Source organism: Mirounga angustirostris, unplaced genomic scaffold (genome assembly GCF_029215605.1).
Source record: "Mirounga angustirostris isolate CCGP_5_RB_7025 unplaced genomic scaffold, mMirAng1.0.hap1 SCAF_16, whole genome shotgun sequence".
Lineage (NCBI taxonomy): Eukaryota > Metazoa > Chordata > Mammalia > Carnivora > Phocidae > Mirounga > Mirounga angustirostris.
Window position 1 is genome coordinate 51,539,981 of NW_026991724.1, and position 25,351 is coordinate 51,565,331.

Consider the following 25,351-nt stretch of genomic DNA (forward strand, 5'->3'; position numbering starts at 1 on the left):
TCTCAAGGGGGTTTTTATAAGACTTGGATGGTATACACACAAAAGGCTCAGCACGGAGCAAGGAAATCCTAGAGACCTGTGTTATCTGTGAAGTTGTGAGTTTTTTTGTTTTGTTTTTTGGGTTTTTGGTTTTTGACATGAGTACTTTGCAACTGTGTAGAAATTTTGGGATTGACTCAATTTCCCTTAATTCCATACTTGAGTAGGTATTATCATGGCAGCAATCTTACTAGATTTTAATTTTCTGCCTGTGACACTTCGTTGGATAAAACATCCCATATGTATACTTCTCTCTTCTAAGCAGTACTCAGTACCTTTCCAGTTTCAATTTCAGGGCTTCGGTTTGGTGATTAAAACGATGTTCATTAGTTAATAGTCATAGAAATTTTTTTATTATGGTAAGAAACACATACCATAAAATTTACCCTCCTAACCACTTTACATGTACAATTCTCTAACAGTCATAGAATTATAAAAGGAGGCAGGCCCACATATCCTCTAGGCCAGGAGTGGCAGGAAGGGGCTTTCTACTCCTCCCCCCACCCCGCTCACCTGTGGCATGTGTGGCTGAAGGACCCTCATTGCTGACTGGCAAGTCCACATCATCAGGCCACTTTCCCTAAGCCTCAGAACCCGTTCAGTGGCACAGGAGGGGAAGTGACTCGCCATTGTCATAGAACAAAATGGTGGTAGTCTGCATCTCAATCCCAAGTCTCCCGACTCTTCCAGGGGCTAGTTCCTTCACACCACACCCACTGCTCTTTCTGGGTATCCATCACAGCCTTTCCTGAGCCTCTCTCTCTGCAGCAGGTGACAGGTTCTAACCTTTCTTGCGTGGTGTCATACACACATTCTAGTGATATTTTTTGGTCAGTTGGTCTCTCTGAGCTCTGCCGTATCTTTCCAGAGGGGCTGCAGTTGGAACTGCTGGGAGTGCTCCAGATGCAACGAGCGCGAGGGCCTGGCTCGGCTTTGGGGAGCTCCTCTACGAATGCATACTTAATCAACGCCCTTGGCTGCCTGCTGGACTAAAGTTCTGGAAGTAGAGGGACATGGCTGTCGTGATCTCTTTTCCCTGCTTATTCCAGCAGCTTAGAACCCTCTGCTTGTAGATAGGAAGCTGATCCTCTGTGGGTGTATCATCTTAATCTTATATCCGGGGAAATACTCCTTTCGATTTTCTGCTCAGCCATTCATGGAGCTATGGGATTCTCCCGTAATTCGACCTCATTGGATTTATGCAGGAAAGCATAGCAGCTTCCACATGTGAAGTTGCCTTCTGCCAAATACACTTGCCGTTAACGGTCTTTGTGACTTTAGGCAAATAACTTGCTTCTCTAGGATTTTGTTTCCTCGCTTCTCAAATGATAAGACTTAAGTCAGCCAGCCTGTCTTGAAAATCTTTTCAGAGTCTAAATAATCAGTGAATCTAATAAAATATCATTCCTATGGCTTGTATTTCTCTACTTTTATACTTGTATCTTTTTTTAAAAAAAGATTTTATTTATTTATTTGGGAGCGAGAGCGCAAGTGCACAAGTAAGGGAAGTGGCAGAGGGAGAGGGAAAAGCAGATACCCCGCTGAACAGGGAGCTCTATGTGGGACTCGGTCCCAGGACCCGGGGATCATGACCTGAGCCAAAGGCAGACGCTTAATGGACTGAGCCACCCTGGCGTCCCTCTACTTTTATATTTATAATTAACAACTTCATGGACTCATGACTTATACCAGAAAACTTAGTTTAAGTGTATTTCTTTAAAAAAATTCTAGAAGTTATTTCTTTTTTTTTTTTTTTTTTTAAGATTTTATTTATTCATTTGAGAGAGAATGAGATAGAGAGAGCATGAGAGTGGGGAGGGTCAGAGGGAGAAGCAGACTCCCTGCCGAGCAGGGAGCCCGATGCGGGACTCGATCCTGGGACTCCAGGATCATGACCTGAGCCGAAGGCAGTCGCTTAACCAACTGAGCCACCCAGGCGCCCTAGAAGTTATTTCTTGTTTTGTTTTGGGGGGTGTTGTTTTGTGATTTTTAAAAAATTAATTGATTCAAACAATATCCTCCACGTAGTCCCAAAGTTTGATTTTAATTAGAAGCATTCTTTTTGCCCAGACTGTTTTGACTGCTAACCATGGCAGTAAAAGTACAGCCTGAGTAGAGACTGATACAGTCTTGTGTCTTGGAAAAAGCATGGGCTTTGGAGGCTTACAGAGCTGATCTCAGATCACATCTCTCCGCCTTATCAAGAGGCTTAACCTTTGGTGCATGAGCTTCATTCAGATCTAGGTTCCTAACTTGGGGCTGAGGGGGCTAGGGGATAGCACTGCCTTCCCTTGGCTCTAAGAGATGTACTGAGATGGTAAATGTGAAAAACGAGTGCCGGGGCACAGCTTCTAGACTATTGAATATTTTCCTTTGACTCTCTTCAGAACATTTTCCAATCACATATTGAGGAGAGTTGGTTTGTTTTTTTAAGTCAAGGTTTGCACACCTGAAATTGATATAATTCTAAAATGGCCTTAGTTTTGTTATTATAAAATCAAACAATGGTAACGTCTGACTTCAGTGTGTGGGATGGCCTTAGGGAATATCCAGGTTGAGTGGTCGGCTTTTCAGGCACTACTGTGGTTTTCATGTGGTGTGTAAGAATGGTTATTGTGTACTGAACGTGGCTTGCTGCTTTACCTCGCACTGTGCTGAGCATCTGACATATTCTCATTATTATTGTGATAACCTTTGAAATATAGTTGCTGTCCCATTTTCTTGAAGGAGACCAAGGTTGAGCGTGGCTGTGACTTGCTTGGGCATATGCTTGGTTTTATAGACAGAACCAGATCCATGAACTCTGCTCCTTACATCTGTAATATGCACCTCTAAGCTAAGTGATTTTGTTAAACTGTAAATCAGGAGCTCTCCATGTTAGAGAAATGGGATCACCACCACAGTACAGAAAACCCTGGTTCAGATATGTGTTAGACACAAAGATTATCTGAATTCTGACCCAGATAGTCTTCCTCCTCCCCCAAGAGACACTTGAGTTTTATTTTTTTGAAAAAGTATCACAGTAAGCAGTTTTCAAAGAATTCACAATGGTGTAAAAGGGTAAGTTTTCTTCGTTATACCCTCCCCATTTTCCCCACTTCCAATTTGTGGGGGAAACTGTTTAAGAATTCCTTGCCAGGGCACCTGGGTGGCTCATTCGGTTAAGCGTCTGCCTTTGGCTCAGGTCATGATCCCGGGGTCCTGGGATAAAGCTCCCCATCGGGCTCTCTCCTCAGTGGGGAACCTGTTTCTCCCTCTCCATTTGCTCCTCCCCCTGATTGTGCTCATTTGCTCTCCCTCTTTCTCTCTCTCTCAAATAAATAAAATCTTAAAAAAAAATCTCCAATTTAGAAAGAATTTCTTGCCTATCTGGGGTGGCTCAGTCGGCTAAGCATCCAACTCTTCTGGGCGCCTGGCTGGCTCAGTCGTTAAGCGTCTGCCTTCGGCTCAGGTCATGATCCTGGGGTCCTGGGATCGAGTCCCGCATCGGGCTCCCTGCTCCGCGGGAAGCCTGCTTTTCCCTCTCCCACTCCCCCTGCTTGTGTTTCCTCTCTCGCTGTGTCTCTCTCTGTCAAATAAAGAAATAAAATCTTAAAAAAAAAAAAGCATGCAACTTTTTTTTTTTTAAGTTTTATTGATTTGAGAGAGCGAGTGAGCACACACACACGAGTAGTGGGGAGGAGCAGAGGGAGTGGGAGAAGCAGACTCCCTGCTCAGCAGGGAGCCCCACTCGGGGCTCAATCCCAGGAGGCTGGGATCATGATCTGAGCCAAAGGCAGACGATCGACTGAGCCACCCAGGCACCCCAAGCATCCGACTCTTGATTTTGACTCAGCTCATGACCTCAGGGTCGTGAGATTGAGCCCTGCATCGGGCTATATGCTGCGGATGGAGTCTGCCTGGCATTCTCTCTCTGCCTCTTCCCACTGTATGCTTGCTCTCTCTCTCTCAAATAAATAAATCTTAAAAAAAAAAAAAAAAAGACTCCTGTCTTCTTGGAAAATGATTAACAGTTATAATCATGCATGTGCATATGTAAACCAAACTATTAAAGCAGCTTGCTTTTTTCTACTGGATTGCCTTAAGTGAGATGGAAAGATCTTGGAGCATGTATAGAGTGACCTCCTATGTCTTGTTGGCTGCATGATGTATTCCTTTGGGTGTACCATTGTTTGTGACCAGTTTCATCTTGAAAGGCATGTAAGCTGTTTTCAGTTTTTCCTGGTCCTTGGAATTTGTTCCGAAGAGTCCTTCTAGGAAGGTGACTTATACACCTAATGATGCCTTAGGAATTCCTAGTGAGGTCGCAGTGCTTGCTCGGCTATGGTGCACGCCCAAGAAAACCTCGTAGGGGACCCGACTTTGTTTCACTGTCACCCAATAGAGCACATAGTAGGTGCTCCGTAAGTAAGTATTTTTTGCCTGAGTGACTGGCTTTTGCTAGTCTGATCATTTGGTCCACTCTAGAGGGAGAACAGCCTGCCCACTGGTGTCCCTGCAGGATCTTCTTGCCTGCCCATTTCTCAGGCACCCATCAGGCTCGATTCCAGCCCCTCACACGCAGGTGTTTCTTACTGCCCCATTCACAGTTCGGCCTCTGGTGAAGCAGCTGCTCTGTGGTGTCTGTGTGCGTGTGTGTTTGCCTGGTTTGAGTGTCGAGTGTTTTTCCAGTTTACTTAATAAGATAGTGGCCAGACTGCATGCTTCCTGCTGCATTTTTCCACTATCTTGAGAGTTGGCCTCGCCATCTGTGAGCAAAAGATCTCATCTTTTTATTATTCTCCCATGGCATGTTGCAAAACATTAAGCGTGAGCTGGTTTCCTGTGGCAAAAAGTTGACTTTGATTTGTTCTTTTTGAGGTTACTGTGAGTTTATCATAACAGGAGTGCTAAAAATATCAGGTCTAGTATGGAAACAGCATTCACTTACCAGCATGAACAATAACATGCAGGTTGAGCCCAGAGCAGGAAGAGATGGGCTTCATCACAAAAGGAGAATTACTTAGCAGAGAATCCTTGGCAATTTGAACTTTCTCGGTCTCTGTTCTGATGAGTCGTGGAAAAGTACTTAGGCCGTTTTTGAGCCACAGAATTAAAGCTGAAAATAATCTTAACCAAACATTGTTTGAGCACCTGCTAAATGCCAGATCTGGTGCCTGGGAATCCTCATCAGATGCTTGCCAGTGGAAAAGAGAAACAAATACTTCTCCTCGTGAAGAGAGCTGTAACAGGGCTCTGGAGAAGGCTGTTGTGTTGTGCTGTTCTGTTCTTCAGCATGTGTGAATTACTTCATAATAAACTACCGAGGAGCTCAGGGAATGGGGGGTCTGGCCATCTTTGGGGAGCCGACGAGTCTTCGCAGAGGACAATACATCTGAGCTGGCTTTTAAAGAAGAAGTGTTTGCTAGGGGCTGAAGAGAGGTGAGAAGATTGCAGGTAGAGGAGCAGTCCCTGCAGGGGACCAGTACGAACTCTCTCAGAGCTGGCTGGAGGGGAGATCATCAGGGCCCTGCTTTTTAAAAGCCTTTTATTCTTTTATTTTTATTTTTTTTAAGATTTTATTTTTAAGTGATCTCTACACTCAGTGTGGCACTCGAACTCACGACCCTGAGATCAAGAGTCGCATGGTCTTCCCGGAGACTGAGCCAGCCAGGCTCCCCTAGGCTTTTATTGTTACAGCCAGTCATTCTCCAACTGATAGGATATCAGAATCAGGGAACATTTGAAAAATACAGATTCCCTGGTCCTAGCTCAGATTTATTGGCTCAAAATAACTAGGGGAGCCTGGCATATCTGTATGTTCGTAAAGCTCCACAGCTTCTGAAGGCCCAGCCAATTAGAGGGAAACTGCCACAGGGGAGGGGGTACCCATGTCCTGTGTCACAGTTTTGCGCTCATTTGTGTTCTTACTTTACAGCATATTAAGTATTTATTTCAAATGAGGCCATTACTATACTGAGGCAGGAAAAAGGAACTAACCCATGCAGCTTTTGAATATATACCCTCAGACTAAAGAAAAAAGAACTATAAACAAATACCGAACTCTAATTAGTAGGTTTGTTTTTCACAGTGGTGTATGGGTTAGCAATTCTGAAACTAGTTACTGTTTGTTCTAGAATTGAGCAGATAGGTAAATATATTGTGGATAATGAGAATCAGATTTTTTTTTATTGCCAGAAAAGGGAGTTCCTATAAGTATGGAAGGTGGGAAAGGCTGTGAGATCAGATGGGAATTGGAGTCACCAGATGAACTCATGGTTTTTCTGTGTAGATACAGAAATAGATGTGTGTATGTGTGTGTCTTCACATGTATGCATGTGTACTTCCTAGTTCTGTTTGTTGAGAGGGCTTAGAAGCAAGGACACTCTGGTAGCAAGCCATGAATACACTTCATGCCCAGATCCTGCTTGTTAAAGTAAAGATGTGCTCAAAGAATGATGGGTCATGGGGTGGGACCAAAGTGAGGCGGCTGGGCAGGGGCTGGTAGCTCCAGTGACAGCCATGGCGCATAACGGCCTTACGGTGCCTCTCCTCGTAACGAACGTGTTCTCGGGCTCTGTCCGCTTCTGCGTGCTCTGGTTCATCCCTAAGGGTCCCAACCGGGGAGTTATCATCACCATGTTGGTAACCTGTTCAGTTTGCTGCTGTCTCTTTTGGCCGATTGCAATTCTGGCCCAACTCAACCCTCTCTTTGGACCACAGTTGAAAAATGAAACCATCTGGTACCTCAAGTATCATTGGCCTTAAGGAGGAAGACCTGCTCTCCAGGGCTCCATCATTGAGGTCACGAGGAGAATTCCTCTAGATGCAAAATCAACTCCAAACCCAGACCACCTTTGACTTGCCTCTTTTGGCCATCAGCTGCCTTAAATATTCACACCACATTTTAATATCTTATTCTACAATGCAGTATTTTTTCCTGTCAGCCTTTTTTACATTTTGACGAATTATGTGCCTACTTAACCGAAACTGTGCTGACTCTATAAAGTGTTTGTGCACTCTTCTGAGATAGAAGGTGCTATTCTTCTGAGAAATACATTGCTCTCTCCTTGGAACCTGTGAATTTGAAGATGACTCCTGCCTGGTCACAACATGGGCATCAGCAAAGTGTTTAACTGTCACAAGACAGAATCCAAAGGGGCAGTCAGTAGGAGAGCATGTTCAGAGGAACTGTCTGTCCCAACAGAATTGCACCAAAGTATATTTTCAGGATGACTTTCTTATTTCTGCCATCTATTGGAATAAATTATTTTTCTGCTTTCTGTGGGTGGGGGGGAAGAATTATGGGTCATGTTAGAAGGACACAGTAGCCAACTTGAAGGGGCTCTTCCTGTTGAAATCTGGGACAGTTGGAGGATCAAGTAAATAATAGATTATAACCCATTGAATAAAAAAAAGAACCCATGAGTCTATACTGATAGATAAATGAATAAGTAAATAACTGGGGGAGAGACGAAATTTTTTTTTCATAGAAGAATAAAGCAGGAGCGATGAAGTGAAAAAAATCTGTGTATGACCATCACCATAGCAGTAAAAGTTGTTTCAGTCAAGAATCCTTGATGGAGGGGTGTCTGGGTGGCTCAGTCATTAAGCGTCTGCCTTCGGCTCAGGTCATGATCCCAGGGTCCTGGGATCGAGCCCCGCATCGGGCTCCCTGCTCCGCAGGAAGCCTGCTTCTTCCTCTCCCACTCCCCCTGCTTGTGGTCCCTCTTTTGCTGTGTCTCTCTCTGTCAAATAAATAAATAAAATCTTAAAAAAAAAAAAAAAAAAGAATCCTTGATGGATGCTAAACCTAACGGAAAGGTTTGCTGTGAAATAGAAGAGATGTCTCTTCCCAAGATACTTTTTAACTAATTACAGAGAGAGACTTTAGAGAACCCTGACAGATTGTACCTCAACCGAGAGATCAAAGTTGATATTCCGGGAATGCATCCCGAGAGGATGCACTGAGAAGGACACACCACCACTCTGGATTTCCTGTCCAAAGTGGGTAATGTGAGTCTAATTACGAGGAAACCTCAGACCAACTCGAATAGAAGAATATTCTGTGAAGTAAATGACTTGTACTCTTCAAAGTGTCACAAAGAACTGAGGAACTCTTGTTCCAGATTAAAGGAGAACAAAGAGACACGATAACTAAGTGGAATGGAGAATTCTAGATTGGATTCGAGAGCAGGGGAAGACTTTTCTTTTGCTTTCGAGGACATTAGTGGGACAGTTGATAAAATTTGAAAAAGGTCTATAGATTAGATACAGTCTGTCAGTGTTAATTTCATGGTTTGCATAATTGTTTTGTGGTTATGTGAGAGAATATTCTTGTTTTTAGGAAATACACCCTGAAGTATTTAGGGGCAAATGCTGGATCATTCAGGAAAAAATGAGTATGTGTAGATATAGAGAAATAATGATAAATGTGGTAGAATGTTAACATTTGGGAAATCTAGATGAAGTTATACAGGAATTCTGTGTACAGTTTTTCTGTATGTCTAAAATTACTTCAAAAGTTAAAAATAGGGGCGCCTGAGTGGCTCAGATGGTTGAGCGTCTGCCTTCGGCTCGGGTCATGATCCCAGGGTCCTGGGATCAAGCCCCACATAGGGCTCCTGGCTCATTGGGGAGCCTGCTTCTCCCTCTCTGCCTCTCTCTCTGCTCGTGCTCTCTCTCTCTCTCTCTCGCTCTCTATCTCGGTGTCTCAAATGAATAAATTAAAATCTTTAAAAAAATTATATGTTTAAAAAAAAAAAGTTAAAAATAAGGGCGCCTGGGTGGCTCACTTGGTTAAACATCTGACTTTGGCTCAGGTCATCTCCGTGTCCTGTTATCAAGCCCTGTGTGTGTGGGGGGGTCCCTGCTCAGCAGGGAGTCTGTCTGCCTCACCTTTTCTCTCTCTCTTTCTCTCTTTCTCTCCCCCTTTGCCCCTACCTCCACTTGTGCTCTCGCTCTCAAATAAATAAATAAAATCTTAAAAAAAAAAAAAAAAAAACGTTAAAAATAACAAAAAACAAAAATAGTCTCCAAATGAACCGATTCTCAGCACCTGGAAAAATGCTGATATTTGATAGCTGATGAGTAATACTTGCAAAGGGCTTATTGGTGATCTGTGCGGGGTCCATAGAATGGCATATATTTTTTAAAGATTTTATTTATTTATTTGACACACAGAGAGAGATAGCGAGAGAGGCAACACAAGCAGGGGGAGTGGGAGAGGGAGAAGCAGGCCTCTGCTGAGCAGGGAGCCCAGCACGGTCAGGACGGTCCTGGGATCATGACCTGAGCTGAAGGCAGACACTTAACGACTGAGCCACCCAGGTGCCCCAAAAATGGCATATTTTAACAGCACATCCTCGTCATCTCTTCAGATGGTGGGGAGGTCTGAATCTGGTATTCTGCATGTACAGTTCCTCTGGAAAAGAGCTGTATAGGGTGCCTAGAGACCCTTGCTGTGGGAGAAATACCGCACATCACCAGAACAGCAAAGCCTTGATGAATTTAGGTAGGAGATGATGAGCAAGTCTCCTTGGCCTCCACTATGGGCCTTTGCTCTGCAAAAAAGAATTTCCTCTGTCAAGTAGTAGTGGTAGGCAGACTGTAGGGGGTGTGTTTGCATGTAAACAAGTCACACTCTCCTTCTGTCTGGAGCTGGGCAGGAACTTACTAAAAATACAAATGGTGGCTTGGAGGCAGGTACTAGGGGAGCAAAGGGCATAGATACAGTGGTGGCCTCTTGTAACTCACTTCCCCCTGCTGAGCCTCTTTGGTTGTGGGTGGATTAAAGATGAGGTGTCCTATTATGCTGTCTGTGTTTACCCAGAGCCAGAATGAATCTGTTGGAAGCCAATGCTCCAAATTAAGCTGTTAACTTTGTTCCAGCCTATTTGCCTTTTTCTCTTCTGCGGGGCATTCGTGAAGTTCATATGCATGATTGGCAGCTCCTTTCACCTAGAGCCCAGCCCAGCACTCTGTGTGGTGCTCTCTGGAACCCGAGTTCACTGGAGACCTGATTTCCCTCCCTCCTATTCAGATGACCACGAGTTCTCCCATAGGACTGCCTCTCACCGGCAGCCTTCATCAGTGCTGTGGTCCTTTTACCAGCCTCTGCCTTTAGAGCTCCTCCTTCTAATCCATTTTCAGTCACCAGATTGATCTTTCTAAAAACTGAAACCCTTCCATGAATCTTTTTTGCCATCAGGATACAATTTAAACTTTGTGGCTTGGCATTCTAGACCTGGGACCCACTGATCTCTTTTCTCCTTTCCATTCCCTTCTGCCGTCCTTGAACCCTACACTCTTACTGAACTACTTGCTGTCACCCCCTTCATTTCTATGCACATTTCCATTTCTTCTGCCTGGAATATCCTGCTTCAGCCCTTCCCACTTAACCCTCATTGCTCAGCTCCAGTGCTACCTCCAGGAACCTAACTCCCCTTATCTGAGTTGGGTTTCCTTCCTCTGTAATCCCCATGCCACCCCCAGACAACAGAGCTGACTTGAGGGCTGTCTTGTGGGCTCCCTCGTCTCTTGACTGTCCAGCAGAGGCCTGATGCAGAATGGGCTTGGTCAGTGTGGGTCGATTGATTGCTGAGGCCACCTGTCCTACGTTTGGAGAGTTTTGCTAATTCCTTTTTGTTTTGTTTTGTTTTTTAAGATTGTATTTATTAGAGAGCATGAGTGGGGGATGGGCAGAGGCAGAGGGAGAAGCAGACTCCCCGCTGAGCAGGGAGCCCGATGCGGGCTGATCCCAGGATGCTGGGATCGTGACCTGAGCCAAGGGCAGGCAAATGCTTAACCAACTGAGCCACCCACGCACCCCAGAATTTTGCTAATTCTTAACCTGTGGCTTCATTAGTTTATTTTAGGCTCATGTAAAGCTGCTTAGATGGTGCTAATTTGCCTGAGTCCTTTTCTCCACTGTGGCACAAGCCTGGAAGTACCTGGAAGACCCAGACGTAGCTGTAGGACTGTGCCATAAGCATCTAAAGGATGGAGAAGTATTTCCACGCCTTTAACTTCTGTGTCCAGAGAGCAAGGGCTTGTTAACAACCAGCAGCTCCTGTCTCTGGTAGGAGCTGGAGAGGTCAGGGCCCTTCACTGGGGGATTAGGCTCTTTTCTTGGTTTGTAAATCTAGCCAGACAAGTTTGGGGTTCACATCTCCTTTCTCCTGCCCGTAGAATCTTCTCAGTCACCTATACCTTGAAGTCTCCAGAGTTGGAAATGGAAAGAAGAAGTTTAGGTCCCAGCTCTGCATATATTTCTTGACCTTAAGCAAGTCCCTTCACTTCGTGGCCTCTGTAGAAATGGAGATTTTGAGAACTTTATACTTGCGATGATCATATATATGAGAGCCTTCAAAGTAGTTCTGTTTTCTCCTTTTTTAAATTGTAAAAATGAAACAGATTAGTAAAATGTATAGGTAACTTCAGAGGAAACAGCCATTTCTTGTATATTCTTCTAGAACTTTCTTTTTTTAGGTTTACTTATTTTTTTTTTAGTAACCTCTACACCCGACCTGGGGCTTGAACCTGTGACCCTGAGATCAAGAGTTTCATGCTCCTGAGTGAGCCAGCCAGGCGCCCCTACTAGAGCTTTCTGGTATTTTATATCTCATTTTTCATCCTCTCCGTGTGGATTCTTTTGCAAGGTGTCTTGATGGTGGGTGCTTTGTAATATTTTTTTTCCTGTTGTAGACTCTAGAAAACTTTGTGTTTTGATGCCTCCTCCTCCAATTCTCCCTGCCCGACCACACTCCCTACTTAACTCCTTGTTTTTAGGATTTGTAATTGTCTTTGTCTCTCGGCCTCAGCTTGATTTGGTGATGAGTTCTGTTCAGAGGGAACTTCTTATTTTAGAACTTGGGACCTTTGCGGACCAGGTCAAGGGCAGCCGTTCCCATTCGGGCCTGGCATTCCCCACTGGGTGTTACAGCAGTGTCCAGCAGTGACAAGGACCACTGAGGAGGAGACGGCCACAGGGAAGTGGGTTCCGATAAGGGGGTGGCAGTCGAGTACTTGTTGATTTGCTGCTGTCATGACCACAGATGTTTAAAAATAATTTGTAGGAAGGGCGAAAGAAAAAAAGCAGTGGTTTTTTGGTGGTGGTTGTTCTGTTTTGGTGTTTTGGGGCCACTGCCTTATCAGTGGTGGAGAACGCAGACCGCAGTCATTCAGAAAGCAAGGCAGTGCCATGTGAGAGAAGAGAGCTGAGGGGAAGGGCAGAGGTGCCCCGTAAGGATGGTCTAGTGCCTCACAGCCGTCAGCGGATAGACTGGCGAGAAAACCCATCCTGGTGAGGCACTGCTCCGCTCTTCAGTCTGACAAATGGGCATAACCCTAAGTCCGCCTCATCGGACAGCAGGGATTAAACAAAGGCCCGGCCCCTGTTGTGCTTTCATCATTGTTGATTAAGAGCTTTACATGTGTCACAATCCCATTAAATCTTCATAACGCCCTCGTGAGAGCCGATCTTATTATGATCGTCCATTGTCATATGAGGATATTGACTGTTGGACAGGCCGTCATTTGTCCAGGGTCACCAAACCTAGTAAGTGTCTAAGTGTTGTCCAACGCAGTCAGATTTCAATTACAGCGGAGCCTTGAACAACACAGATTTGAAATGTGCAGGTCCACTTACACATGAATTTTTTTTTGATAAATACCGTACAGTACTGTAAAATTATTTTCTCTTCCCTGTGATTTTCTTTCTTTCTTTTTTTTTTTTTTTAAAGATTTTATTTATTTATTTGATAGAGAGAGAGAGAGCGAGAGCAGGAACACAAGCAGGGGGAGTGGGAGAGGGAGAAACAGGCTTCCTGCCGAGCAGGGAGCCCGATGTGGGACTCGATCCCAGGACCCTGGGATCATGACCTGAGCCGAAGACAGACGCTTAACGACTGAGCCACCCAGGCACTCCCCTGTGATTTTCTTAATAACATTTCCTTTTCTCTACCTTACTTTATTGTAAGAATACAGTATGTAATAGATAGGACACAAATACTTGTTAACCAACTGTTTCTGTTATCACTAAGGCTTCCGGCTAGCAGTAGGCTGTTAGTAGTGAAGTTTTTGGAGAATCAAAGTTATATGTGGATTGTCGTGTTCACGGGGGGTCAGTGCCTCTAAACCTCTGTGTTGTTCAAGGGTCGACTATATTAGCACCACCAATAATGGCATTATGTCCATTTTACAAATCTGAATTTCACAAGAGCCCTGTGACATTTCCTTATCCCACTTTGGCAGATGGGAACCTGAGGCCCCTGAGAACAGACTGTAATAATGGGCAGCATTGTCAGCGAGACCTGCCTGGTTGTTTGCTTTGCAGCCCTATGTCTCCCCCACCCCCGGCATTAGCCTGTGTTTGAGCTGCTCTTGGGCCCCCAGCCCAGCTGCAGTTCTTGTTCAGCGCCTCCCATCTTTTCTCCTACTGTCAGACCACAGTCACGGGAATGTCCTGTGCCATCTTCCCTCGGTGAGAGCCGTTGGCAGAGAGCAGCAGATGCCCAGAGTCAAGGTCATGTGCCACTCAAGTGCTGGGCTAGAGAAAAGCCCCTGTCTCCCTGCTGCTTGTGACCAGGCAGGGTGAGTGTGAATGCAGAGGGCTCTGTCAGAACCGCTCTGTGAGTAGAGGGTGCGGTTGGCAACGCTGAGAGGGAAGGGGCCCTGCGGCGGGGGGCTGTGGATCTCTCTGCGTGCCCTCTACGTAATTGTCTCTGCGTTTTAGAATTTCCTTGTCCTCTTCTTTTTGTAAGTTACATACAGTCTTTGCATACTAGTCAAAATGTTCTGCTTCAAAGGTGAGAGTCAAGCTCAGGAATCACTTGACATTTTTTAGAGGAGAATCAGTATTTGGCTGGATAGGAGTCTGACTGAGTGGTTGGCATTATTCTAAACTGGTGGGCTCTGGGGTGGGGAGCCAAATCCATTTGAAGTGATTTTTATTTTGTGAACTAGCATGTCTCCTATCTTGTCTCTGCTCCTAGGGAGGGGGTATAGCATTGAGGTTATGAATGTGGTGAGCTTTGAGTCCATTGTGACCCTGAGCCTCTCTGTCCCAAGCCTCAGTTTCCCACCTCTAGAATGGGGTGGGAACAGTTGTACCTTACCTCATTCTGTTTTGTTTTTACATAGTGGAGTGCATTCTGAATATAGGATTTATAGAATTTTTTTAAGGTTTTATTTTATTTATTTATTTATTTTAAAGATTTTATTTATTTATTTGCGAGAGAGAGAATGAGAGACAGAGAGCACGAGAGGGAGGAGGGTCAGAGGGAGAAGCAGGCTCCCCGCTGAGCAGGGAGCCCAATGCGGGACTCGATCCCGGGACTCCAGGATCATGACCTGAGCCGAAGGCAGTCGCTTAACCAACTGAGCCACCCAGGCGCCCCTAAGGTTTTATTTTTAAGTAATCTCCACACCCATTGTGGGGCTCGAACTCACAACCCCGAGATCAAGAGTCACACACTCCATTGACTGAGCCAGCCAGGTGCCCCTGTAGGATTTTTTTTTTTTAACCTAAATTAGGGTGTGTGGTTTTTGTTTTTGTTTTAAGATGTATTTATCTTTGTTGGGGGTAGCGCAGAGGGAAAGACTCTTTCAAGCAGACGCCCTGCCAAGTGAGGAGCCTGACATGAGGCTCAATCCCACAACCCATGAGATTGTGACTTGAGCCGAAACCAAGAGTCGGATGCCCAACTAACTGAGCCACCCAGGCGCCCCTGACTAAAACCTGCTTAAACATAATTTTAATAGATTAATAATATTCCAATCTGTCAATATGTTTTACGTAACCATCCTACCATCTGATATCATTTCCAGATTTTCTGTCGTATAAATAACATGGTAGTGACCATTTATACATAATTCAATCACTGGCCAAGGGGCATGGCCCTTTGTAAAGATCCTCAGTACCACATTTTCTTTTTTTTTAAAGATTTTATTTATTTATTTATTTATTTTTATTATTATTATTTTTAAAGATTTTATTTATTTGCGAGAGAGAGAATGAGAGACAGAGAGCATGAGAGGGAGGAGGGTCAGAGGGAGAAGCAGGCTCCCCGCCGAGCAGGGAGCCCGATGCGGGACCCGATCCCGGGACTCCAGGATCATGACCTGAGCCGAAGGCAGTCGCTTAACCGACTGAGCCACCCAGGCACCCAGTACCACATTTTCTTATGGTTTACTGAGCATTTACCCTGCCACCAGAGCTCAGTGACAGAGCAGTTCCTCTGCCTTCTTGCTTAGGTGAGTAATCTTGGCCTTTAATTTGGTAGTCAAAAAACGGCATCTTGTTTTCAGGTCATTTCTGAGAAATAGCACTGCCTTCCCCACCCCTCCCCCCAGTAACTTGCCTGCGGCTACTTCAAATTCTTTTCCGAAGAGAGTGAGATGTAAATAATAAGAGACCGCTTTCTTTTTCTGTTTTGAGCTGTTACGCGATGAGGTCCCAAACCAGGTTTCACTGGAGAGGTGAAAGGGTGGCCCGGACTTGGAGCTCAGAAGGGGCATTTCAGAGCAAGTCTTCAGGGGAGGCCACTCCAGTGGTGAGGCTCTCTGGAGAGTGAGATCAAAGTACTGTGTGGCCATGGTGACAGTCGTGACAGTCAGGAATTATGAGTGTGCCCTCTGTGGATGGCAGGACCTGGTGCTGTCTGGATCGCTTCTGGGTCCCCAGCACAGGCTCAGCAAGGGGGTGTGAGGGTGGAGTGCAGGTGCTCAGGAAACGTTTGTGGATGAAAAAATGAATGAATGAGTATATGCACACACCTACTTGTAAGTTTCTGTGGTTAAAGAGTGAAGTAAAAGAAGGGGCAAGTAATGTGGAACTGAGCTGAACAGATGACCAGGCACCTCAAAAGGCAGGAGGCTGCAAGAGCCAAACTCACAGTGACTTCCCTGAAACGTCCCTGCCTTCCCCAGTCCAGCTCTGGCCCTCCTTGGAGCTTCATGCCTGCGGGCTGGCTTTTCTGCACCTTTAGCCCTCAGATACGGCCTTGATTTTTTTTGTTTTTTGTTTTTTTAAAGATTTTGTTTATTTATTTGACTGAGAGAAAGGGGAGAGAGAGAACACAAGCAGGGGGAGTGGGAGAGGGAGAAGCAGGCTTCCTGCCGAGCAGGGAGCCCGATGTGGGACTCGATCCCAGGACCCTGGGATCATGACAGCCCCTGAAGGCAGATGCTTAACCGACTGAGCCACCCAGGCGCCCCTGGCCTTGAAAGCCAGATTTCATCTCGTTTCCCTCTTGAGGACACACGTGGTGCACTGTGTATGTTTTTTTGTTTCTTGCTGGACTTTCCAAATCTACCATATATGTAAATACATGGTAAGGAACAGATCCATCCTGGTTATGTTGAAAACTATATTCTGAATAGAAGAACAGGCCTGGTAAGGGTGGGTGAGGATCCTGTGTCGGCTGTCATGAGCCCCTCATGTGTGACTGGTGTCCGTCCTTCGCCCGAGTGGAGAGTTTCTCAGTGCCCACTATGGGGCGTGCCCTGTGCTAGGCATTAAGTAGAGAATAGTGAACAAAGCAGATACGGTTTCTGTCCCACAAGCACAAAAATCCAGCAGAGGAGACAAATCCCGTCCTTGTACAGTGAATTTACACAAATGACTGTAAGATCATACCCTGAGATCCGAGTATTAGAGGAAAGAGGGCGGGGGGTATGCAGAGTATCAGGATTGCTCAGAGCCGAGTCACTGGAGCCTCCAGAGCTCACAGCTGAGTTAGTGATGGTAACAGAGTGAAGTGACGAAGTATGTCAGTTCCTCCGAGGGCGAGCAAGCTGGGTTTATGGAGGTTGTGGAAGAGCAGCGGCTCTGGAGCTCTGTCATTTACCCGGTGCTCTCGCTGCACCTGGCGCTGTCCGGGCTGCTTTGCGGGGACTACTTCACTTGGTTTTTAAACCCCGTAAGGGAAGTGCTCTTAATGATTCCCATTTTACAGAGGAGGCTCGAGGATGTTTTCACAGGCCCAAGGTCATAGTAAGTGGAAAAGTGGGGATCCAGCCCAGGCAGTTTGGCTCCAGCGCTGTGCTCCTTACTGCTGCCGCCTGCCAGTTTCAAAGCTCCCTTGGCTTTGAAATAGCCCGTGGATGTGCCAAGGGTGAGAGTGTGCCCAGGGTCAGTGTTCAGGCCTGGCGGCCAGTGCGGATGAGATGGTTCCAGCCAGTGAGACCGCCCCATTCCATCCAGCAGTGCTCTCTCAGAGCACCTCTGCTGGTTCCCACTTTTTGTTATTCTGTATGTAATTTTGTCACCTTCCCTAAATGCTCTGAGAGGGCAGTGTGTGCGTTTTGCTTTCCCCTGTCCAGCTCAGGGCCTGGCACAAAATCGGTGCCCATTACTTATTTATATATTTGTTTTTATTGAGATGTACTTGACCTATAACACTGTATTTCAGGTTACAACATAATGATTCGATATTTGTATACACTGTGAAATCATCACAATAATTCTAGTTATTACCATCCTTGGTATGTATTTATTGGAAAGAGCAATTGACCAAACATGAGACCTCATGTTTTGCCTTAAAAGATAGGCTTTGTGGGACGGGGGTGCCTGGATGGCTTGGTTATGTTAAGCATTGGACTCTTAATTTTGGCTCAGGTCATGATCTCAGGGTTGTGAGATCGAGCCCTGCTCAGTGCAGAGTCTGCTTAAGACTCTCTCCCTCTCCATGGGGCGCCTGGGTGGCTCAGTCGTTAAGCGTCTGCCTTCGGCTCAGGTCATGATCCCAGGGTCTGGGATCGAGCCCCACATCGGGCTCCCTGCTCCACGGGAAGGCTGCTTCTCCCTCTCCCACTCCCCCTGCTTGTGTTCCCTCTCTCGCTGTGTCTCTGTCAAATAAATAAAATCTTTTAAAAAATAAATAAAATAGGGGCGCCTGGGTGGCTCAGTTGGTTGAGCGACTGCCTTCGGCTCGGGTCATGATCCCAGGGTCCTGGGATCGAGCCCCGCATCGGGCTCCCTGCTCTGCGGGAAGCCTGCTTCTCCCTCTCCCACTCCCCCTGCTTGTGTTCCCTCTCTCGCTGTGTCTCTGTCAAATAAATAAAATCTTTTAAAAAATAAATAAAATAGGGGCGCCTGGGTGGCTCAGATGGTTAAGCATCTGCCTTCGGCTCAGGTCATGATCCCAGGGTCTGGGATCGAGCCCCACATCAGGCTCCCTGCTCGGCGGGAAGCCTGCTCCTCTCTCCCACTCCCCCTGCTTGTGTTCCCTCTCTCTCGTCGAATAAGTAAAAATAAAATCTTAAAAATAAATAAATAAATAAATAAATAATAGTGCTGCTTTCCAGATTTCTGTTACAACACGAATCTGATACTCTGATTCAGTTTAAATTTGAATTTGAGTGTTAATTTCCTTTTTTCAGAATAGTAGTATATTCGCATGTACATTGTTTTTCTTCTAACAAATGAAAAGGTACTTGGTTTCTCCTTTTTTGAAGTTTGCCTTTTTCCATGACATGGGCAAGTCCTGAACTTGGGCAGACACACTAGCCTATCATCTGTAGCGATGAATGTCATTCCCTTAGACTTTAACAACCTGAGTTAATTAAAAGGTTCAGATGAAGTTAATCAACTTTGGAACTCTAATTTTGTGCAGTGTTTTGATACTATGCGATGAGTCATCTTTTGGCAGAGTAGCTCTCCATCCCTGACAATATTTGATCTTAATGGAACAATTTTATAATCTGGAAACTGGTGAAGAGGTGCTCTTCAGAATTGCAGTGTCAACAGTGGGGGGGGGGGGTGGGTGGGTGTGTGTGTGTGTGTGCGCGCGCGCGCGCGCCTATGTGCATAGCTGACTGGCTATTTGGGAGGGGTGAAAAGCAGAACAAAGAGGAGAATTTAATAAGCAAGAGCTTGTTAGGGGATAGGGTCAGTTCTGGGGCTGCTGCCTGTTCAGGACACGGGCTTCTCCCTATCCCCCATGACCCCTGCTGACTGGAGTGCTGACATTTGAAAAAGAGTGAAAAATACAGCTTCTGTTTGCTTTGCTGCAAGTAAGTGGCCGGACTGACTGGCCCTCTTCCCAGAGGCCCTGAGAGGACTTCAGATGTGGTCAGCGAGGTATCTGGACAGTGCCAGCCTGCCGGCCCTCGGCCAGACGGCCTGCACCAGGACCGGGCAAGGGGCCCAGAGAGACAGCGGGGCCAGCTGCTGGCTGCCTTTGTCCTCCTCCTCTTCGTGCCATCTTCTTTCTGAGGCGAGGTTTCGGACGGCCTCTGCCTCCACTTCTCACCCACTGAACTAGCAACTTAAAATTAATGGACCAGTTGGGAGAGGGCAGGGCCCATCTGGAAAATGCATCTCCCAAAAATATGGTTGAATAGGAGTCTTCCTGAGGTTAGGGGCAAAGAGCCAGACCACTTGGAATCCTTGGGGCTGCATTCCTGGTTGTCTTAAACCATTTCTCCTGGATTCGATTAGGGTTAAGAAACACCGATTTTGAAGCCAGATCTGAGTTGGCATTTCTCCTCCACTGCTTATGGACAGTTACATTGAACAAGCCACTTCATCTCTTTGAACTTCAGTTTCTTCATCAGTAAAGTGGGGAGAGTAATACCTCCCTCACCAGGTCACTGAGGATGAGCATTAGTTAATGCACATAAAACGTTAAGAACAGTGCCTGGCACATTGTAGGCGCTGTTCTCTGATTATTATAACGGTTTGAGCTTTGTTCCAAGAGCTAGCTGGATTTTCTAACCAAAAGATGACAAGCTTTGTGGTGGAGCTGGAAAAATGGTCCTCTCCTCTCCGTCCCTCGTGACAGTTGGTGCTTCTGTTGCTGACACAGAAATGAGAGGATTGCCTGGAGACAGCCAGCACGGGCTCCTGCTGCCCACCACCCTGGCTGCTGGAAATCAAGCAGCCTCACTCATTTTCCCCACACAGTGGCCACTGGGCCATGGATTGTGCGGTTCCAGCGGCTTGCACTTGGCAAGGCTTCGGTCATTGCTCAGGCGACACTGATAACTCATTCTGGGTCTGTCCTTGTGTCCTCTCAGGAGTGATTGACAGGAATAGCGATGACATTCGATACAGTCTGCTCAGAGTATCCTCTCTTCTGGCCTGACTAGCACATTTCCAGATTCCTTTGTCTTCACAGGACATTGTTAAAAAAGAGTCTTGGTCTAAACAGGGATTGATAGTCCCTGTTTTAGTCTTTTCTCCACCCGGCCCCCAAATGCTTATTACTTGATTGCATTTATTTACTCCAAACTGGAATCCCAGCAACACATCTGCTGAATTAGAAGTGAGGCTTAGGTGATGGCAGATTGGTGTTAGCCAGCATCCGAATTGTCATCAGCTCTGAGTTGGCTGCCAAGTGGTCAGGTAGCACTGAAGATTCTAGGAGCTGTGTTCTTCTTTTTTTCTTTTTTTAAAGATTGTATTTATTTGAGAGAGAGAGCGGCGGGGGGAGGAACAGAGGGAGAGGGACAAGCAGACTCCATGCTGAGTGCGGAGCCCCATGCGGGGCTCGATCCCACAACCCCAAGATCATGACCCAGAGTCGAAATCAAGAGTCAGACACTCAACTGACTGAGCCACCCAGGTGCCCCAGAGCTGTGTTCTTGAAAAGAGGAAAGTAACATCCCCAGACAACAAAACAGTATTCAAAACCGATATTTTGGAGTCCTTTTTTCAAAGTCGCTGATATGTGGAGGTTGCCAGAGAAATGTGGACCGGGGACCTGTCTCTGAGAAAAGCCCAGCCCAGGACAGGTTGTGTCTTCTTTTCCTTAAACGGGCCTCCATGGTTTGAGATCTTCCTGGAGCACTTGAAAACCCATTTATGAGCTCCTCTTGGGCTTGAGGGGTCCATCTGCTGTGGTTCCTGAATCCTCCCTCTGCCGCCACCCCCATTGCCTTCACCGGAGCAGGCTGGCCACTCCCTGCAGCTCCTGGGCCTGCCGGGCCCGCAGTGAGTGCTTGGCCATCGTACCTGTGAATGAATGAATTCCTGCTTCTTAGCTGGTGGTTCTCAACCCAGGCCGCTCATCACTGAAACGATCTGTGAGTCTTCAGAAAACAAGTCGAAGGATGGATTCTTTAGTCGAGGGTGGCTTCCAAATTCTTGGATTTTTATTTTTATTTTTATTTTTTTTAAGATTTATTTATTTGACAGAGAGACCCAGCGAGAGAGGGAACACAAGCAGGGGAAGTGGGAGAGGAGAAGCAGGCTTCCCGCTGAGCAGGGAGCCCGATGCGGGGCTCGATCCCAGGACCCTGGGATCATGACCTGAGCCGAAGGCAGACGCTTAATGACTGAGCCACCCAGGCGCCCACAAATCCTTGGATTTTTAAAGAGCCTCACAGCAGTTGGGTCACTTTTCAGTCCATCTTAATTTTTAGGGAAGAGCCCCTTGTACTGATGGAGAGTATAATTTGTTGAGTAAGTTCTCTTTTCCGTCCGCAATTGTCGATGAGACTTAAAAGGAAGCACTTTTTTTAAACTGGCAAGCCCCCTCCGGGCCTGAGCTGCTGTCCCAGAACACCGGGCCCTGTCTGTGTCTACCCAGGCTCTGAAGCAGCAGTGTCCTGGGGGGGGGGCATTGCCCTAGAGATGGGGCTCCAGGCCAGCTGTGCGCCCATTCTGGGGAGCTTGTGGGGAATAAGGATACCATCCACCCAGCATGCAGTGAACATCGTGGACAAGGCGTGCTGGCGGTAGAAGGTGCTGGTATTTTCGTCAGTCTTAGGTTCCTGCCTGTGTCTTTTTGTTGGGGTTAAAAATTCAAACCTTGTTAGGGTCTCATTACACGGTAGCTCTAATTTGCTGCCATCATCTGAACCTTTCCTCTGGTTCACAAGCAAAATTAAACATTCGTTTCTAGAGGTTGACATAATTATTGTACTGAGGGAGGTTTTGTTTGTAATGACCTGCCTGTCTGATGAGTCTGAGCATTTGGCTGGCCTTTCTGGCTGAAGCAGCCCTTTGAACTGATGCCTAGAATGCATGCCTCCCACTCCAGACCTGTCTTCTGGGTCATAATTGGGTCTTTTCCCTCTGCTTGAGGCTTCTCCCCTACTTCCCCTGCCCCCAAATTCACACATACTTGACTCGGTTACTACTTCCTTGGGGAGTCCTTAACTGACACCACCCCATCAAGGATGTCAGATCTTCTGTTACACTATTGTGGCACTCATCACAGTAATTTTAGTCATTTTTGTAATCATTGATTGCCTCTCTATGTTTGCAAATAAAAGTAGATTGTCTTTCACTTGGCCCTCATTCTGATTACTGTACCACTTTCTGTGTTTACGTTCTCAACATCCATAAGCATTTGTTTTGAAAAGACTTGGTTTTGGAGGTGCCTGGGTAGCTCAGTTGGCTGAGTGTCCGACTCTTTGATTTCAGCTTGAGTCATGATCTCAGGGTCGGGCGATTGGGCCCCACGTTGGGGCCTCAGCATGGAGCCTGCTTGTCCCTTTCCCTCTTGCTCCCTGCTTGCTCTTGCTCTCTCTCTCTGTCTCTCTCTCTTTCTCTCAAATAAATAGAATCTTTAAAAAAAAAAAAGACTTGGTTTTTAACCTACCTTCTTTGCCTTTCTTAGTGCTCCTGAAGTTCCGCACAGATAAAGGAAGAGATCCTAGTTCTGATACCTTTGGGGAAGATTCTGAGTTGTTGCTCCAGATTCGAAACGACGTGCTTGACTCCCTGGGTGTTAGTCCTGACCTGCTTCCCGAAGACTTCGTCAGGTTAGTCTCGGTGTTTATCACAGGTTAGCCTGGATTGATACATGTCTGCTTTCAGTATTTGCTTTAATTTGGGCAGATCCCTTATTAAGAGCAAAAGCCCTGAGGAGAGCCTCTCCTTCACTGCATTCTGCCTATTCCCATCGACCTCTGATATAGCACCAGTATGTGAAAAAGAAAGAGAGGTGCAGGTTGTCTTTTGTCATAGATCATTTATATTCACATGGGTGAAAATTCAAGGTAATGTAAAATCTATATACACTATTCTATACCTTTCTCTTTTCAGTTTACACTATCTTTTGGGGATATTTCCAGATCAGTACATAGATTCCTCCTTTGTTTCTATTGCTGTATAGTATTTCAACATGGGAGCACTATAATTTATTGAACCTGTCCCGTACAGACTCAGGTTGTGGCCAGGCTTCTGTTACCACGTAGTGTATGACCACGTGCGTATCATTTTGTATGTGTGCAGGTATAACTGCAGGATCCATTACTAGAAAGGGAGTGGCTGGGTCAGAAGATTGTGATTTTATCATTTGGTAGCTATTTCCCCATTGCCCTCCAGTGATCACTTATCAGTTTATACCAGCAGCGGCAAGGGCATCCATGTTCCCAGTGTCCTCGCCCTTGGGTCCTGAGATGCCTTCGCCCTAGGTGACCAGTCTTTTGCTCTCATCCTCGGCAGGTTTAGGATTTAATTGGAGCGGTCCAGATGGTGACTGTGTCAGGAACCCCTTTCCAGGCAGTTCTGGGATCCTCTCACTCTCAGTGTCTTTGGGGGGTAACCAGAATGCCTCCAGTGTAGCACTGGTGAGGATGGCTGTTTTGAGTTTATTGAGCAGCAGTTATGTCCCAGGCATCGTGGTGGTTGTCTTATGTACATGGTCTCTCTTCACAACAACCGTTTTATAGGTGACGAAAAGTTAAGTCAAAGCTCAGAGAAAGAGGCGCCTGGGAGGCTCAGTCGGTTAAGCGTCTGCCTTCGGCTCAGGTCCTGATCTCAGGGTCCTGGGATTGAGCCCCGTGTCAGGCTCCCTGCGCAGGGGAGAGTCTGCTTCTCCCTCTCCCTCTGCCCCCCCACCCCCCACTCGTGCTCTCTCTCTCCCTCTCAAATAAATAAATAATCTTAAAAAGAAAGGAAGAAAACTCAGAGAAGAGACTAGTCCAAGGTTATACAGCTAATAACAATAGTACCATGTACTGAGGATGTTCTGTGCTTTACCTGGTACAGCCACATTTTTTTTTTTAAGATTTTATTTATTTATTCGAGAGCACGAGGAGGGGAGGGGCAGAGGGAGAGGGACAAGCAGACTCCCCACTGACTGGGGAGCCCATCTCGGGGCTCGATCCCAGGACCCCAAGATCATGACCCGAGCCGAAGGCAGACACCTAACTGAGCCATCCAGGTACCCCCTGTACCGCCACATTTAGTTGTCACAATAATCCCTTGAAGTGTGCATTTTTTTTTTTAAGATTTTATTTATTTATTTGAGAGAGAGAATGAGATAGAGAGAGCATGAGAGGGGGGAGGGTCAGAGGGAGAAGCAGACTCCCTGCCGAGCAGGGAGCCCGATGCGGGACTCGATTCCGGGACTCCAGGATCATGACCTGAGCCGAAGGCAGTCGCTTAACCAACGCGGGACTCGATCCGGGGACTCCAGGATCATGACCTGAGCCGAAGGCAGTCGCTTAACCAACTGAGTCACCGAGGCGCCCTATTATTTTATTTGTTATTATTTTCCCATTAGTTAAATGAAGACACTAATGCTCAGAAAGATGTAATCACTTCCCCAAGGTTTTAGTATATAGCCAACCACGATCTCACCCAGGTCTTACCACACTGCTGCCTTGGTTTCTTTTCAACAATAAAGTAAATCAGCGTCCCTTCCTTTCCTAGTCCCTACTTAACTTTACTTGTGTCTGGGAACCTCATTTAGACCCTACCAAAGCCCAACTAGTTCAGGCCCAGCAGTGGGCCCTGAACGACCTGCCAAGCCATCAGCCAATCACAGGGTACTTTTGTAAGTTAGCACTATGTGGTCAGGGGCTAATAATACTGCAGGCTGGAATGGGATCCCTGTGTCCTGCTAACAGCCAGACATCCATCTTTTGGTGGAGGAAGAACACTGTGTGAGAAGCAAGTGGTGTCTGCTCTGTGCTTCACGGCGGGAGGAGGGGCTGGGCCACGCAGGGCCCCCAGGCATGCCTGGTGCCCGGTGCCAGGCTGTGAGTGTGCAGCTTAGTGAACTAATTTGGGCATCTTGAGTGAAGAACGGCTTGCCGTTAGCCATAACCTAACTAGCTGCTGGCTGGTTTTCTCTCCAGAGTGTTTTCTTTCCGTGCCCACCCTCTGCGGAAACTGCTTTCCCTTGTCCAGTGCCTCATGTGCTCAGGCGCTTCCGCTCTATTGCCCTTTAAGTAAGAGGTGTTTGGTGGCCTCGTGGATTGTCTGTGGATAGATAGGTGGAGATAAGGCCCGCGATGGGATCGGGATGCTGGCAAGGAAATGAGCTACCCTCACAAATAGCCCGCAGCCAGTTCTGAACAGGGTGTGCCCACTTGAGTCAAGAAAGCTGTGCACAGGTCTTCATTCTCCTCATCTGTCTGTGATCTCGGA

The 25,351-nt window shown here is 46.5% G+C and overlaps 2 protein-coding genes across 4 annotated transcripts in view; both read left to right on the forward strand.

The window, feature by feature from the left end:
• The window catches only part of SAE1 (SUMO1 activating enzyme subunit 1), a 79,954-nt gene that overhangs the window by 40,704 nt on the left and 13,899 nt on the right, over positions 1–25,351 (forward strand). The window contains exon 7 of one of the 3 annotated variants that reach the window (XM_045891817.3): positions 908–1,466. The exons of 1 other annotated variant lie outside the window; for it this stretch is intronic. In XM_045891817.3, coding sequence (XP_045747773.1) covers positions 908–1,032 — 125 coding nt within the window. In that variant the 3' untranslated portion in view covers positions 1,033–1,466. Of the gene's footprint in view, positions 1–907; positions 1,467–22,589; positions 22,735–25,351 lie in introns of those variants that run through there. One more of the 3 variants, XM_045891816.2, reaches the window with a different exon arrangement.
• LOC123855802 (V-type proton ATPase subunit e 1-like) lies at positions 6,175–7,306 on the forward strand. Its single transcript, XM_045891819.3, has one exon. The coding sequence runs from the start codon at positions 6,484–6,486 to the stop codon at positions 6,784–6,786; it is 303 nt and encodes a 100-aa protein (XP_045747775.1). The 5' UTR covers positions 6,175–6,483; the 3' UTR covers positions 6,787–7,306.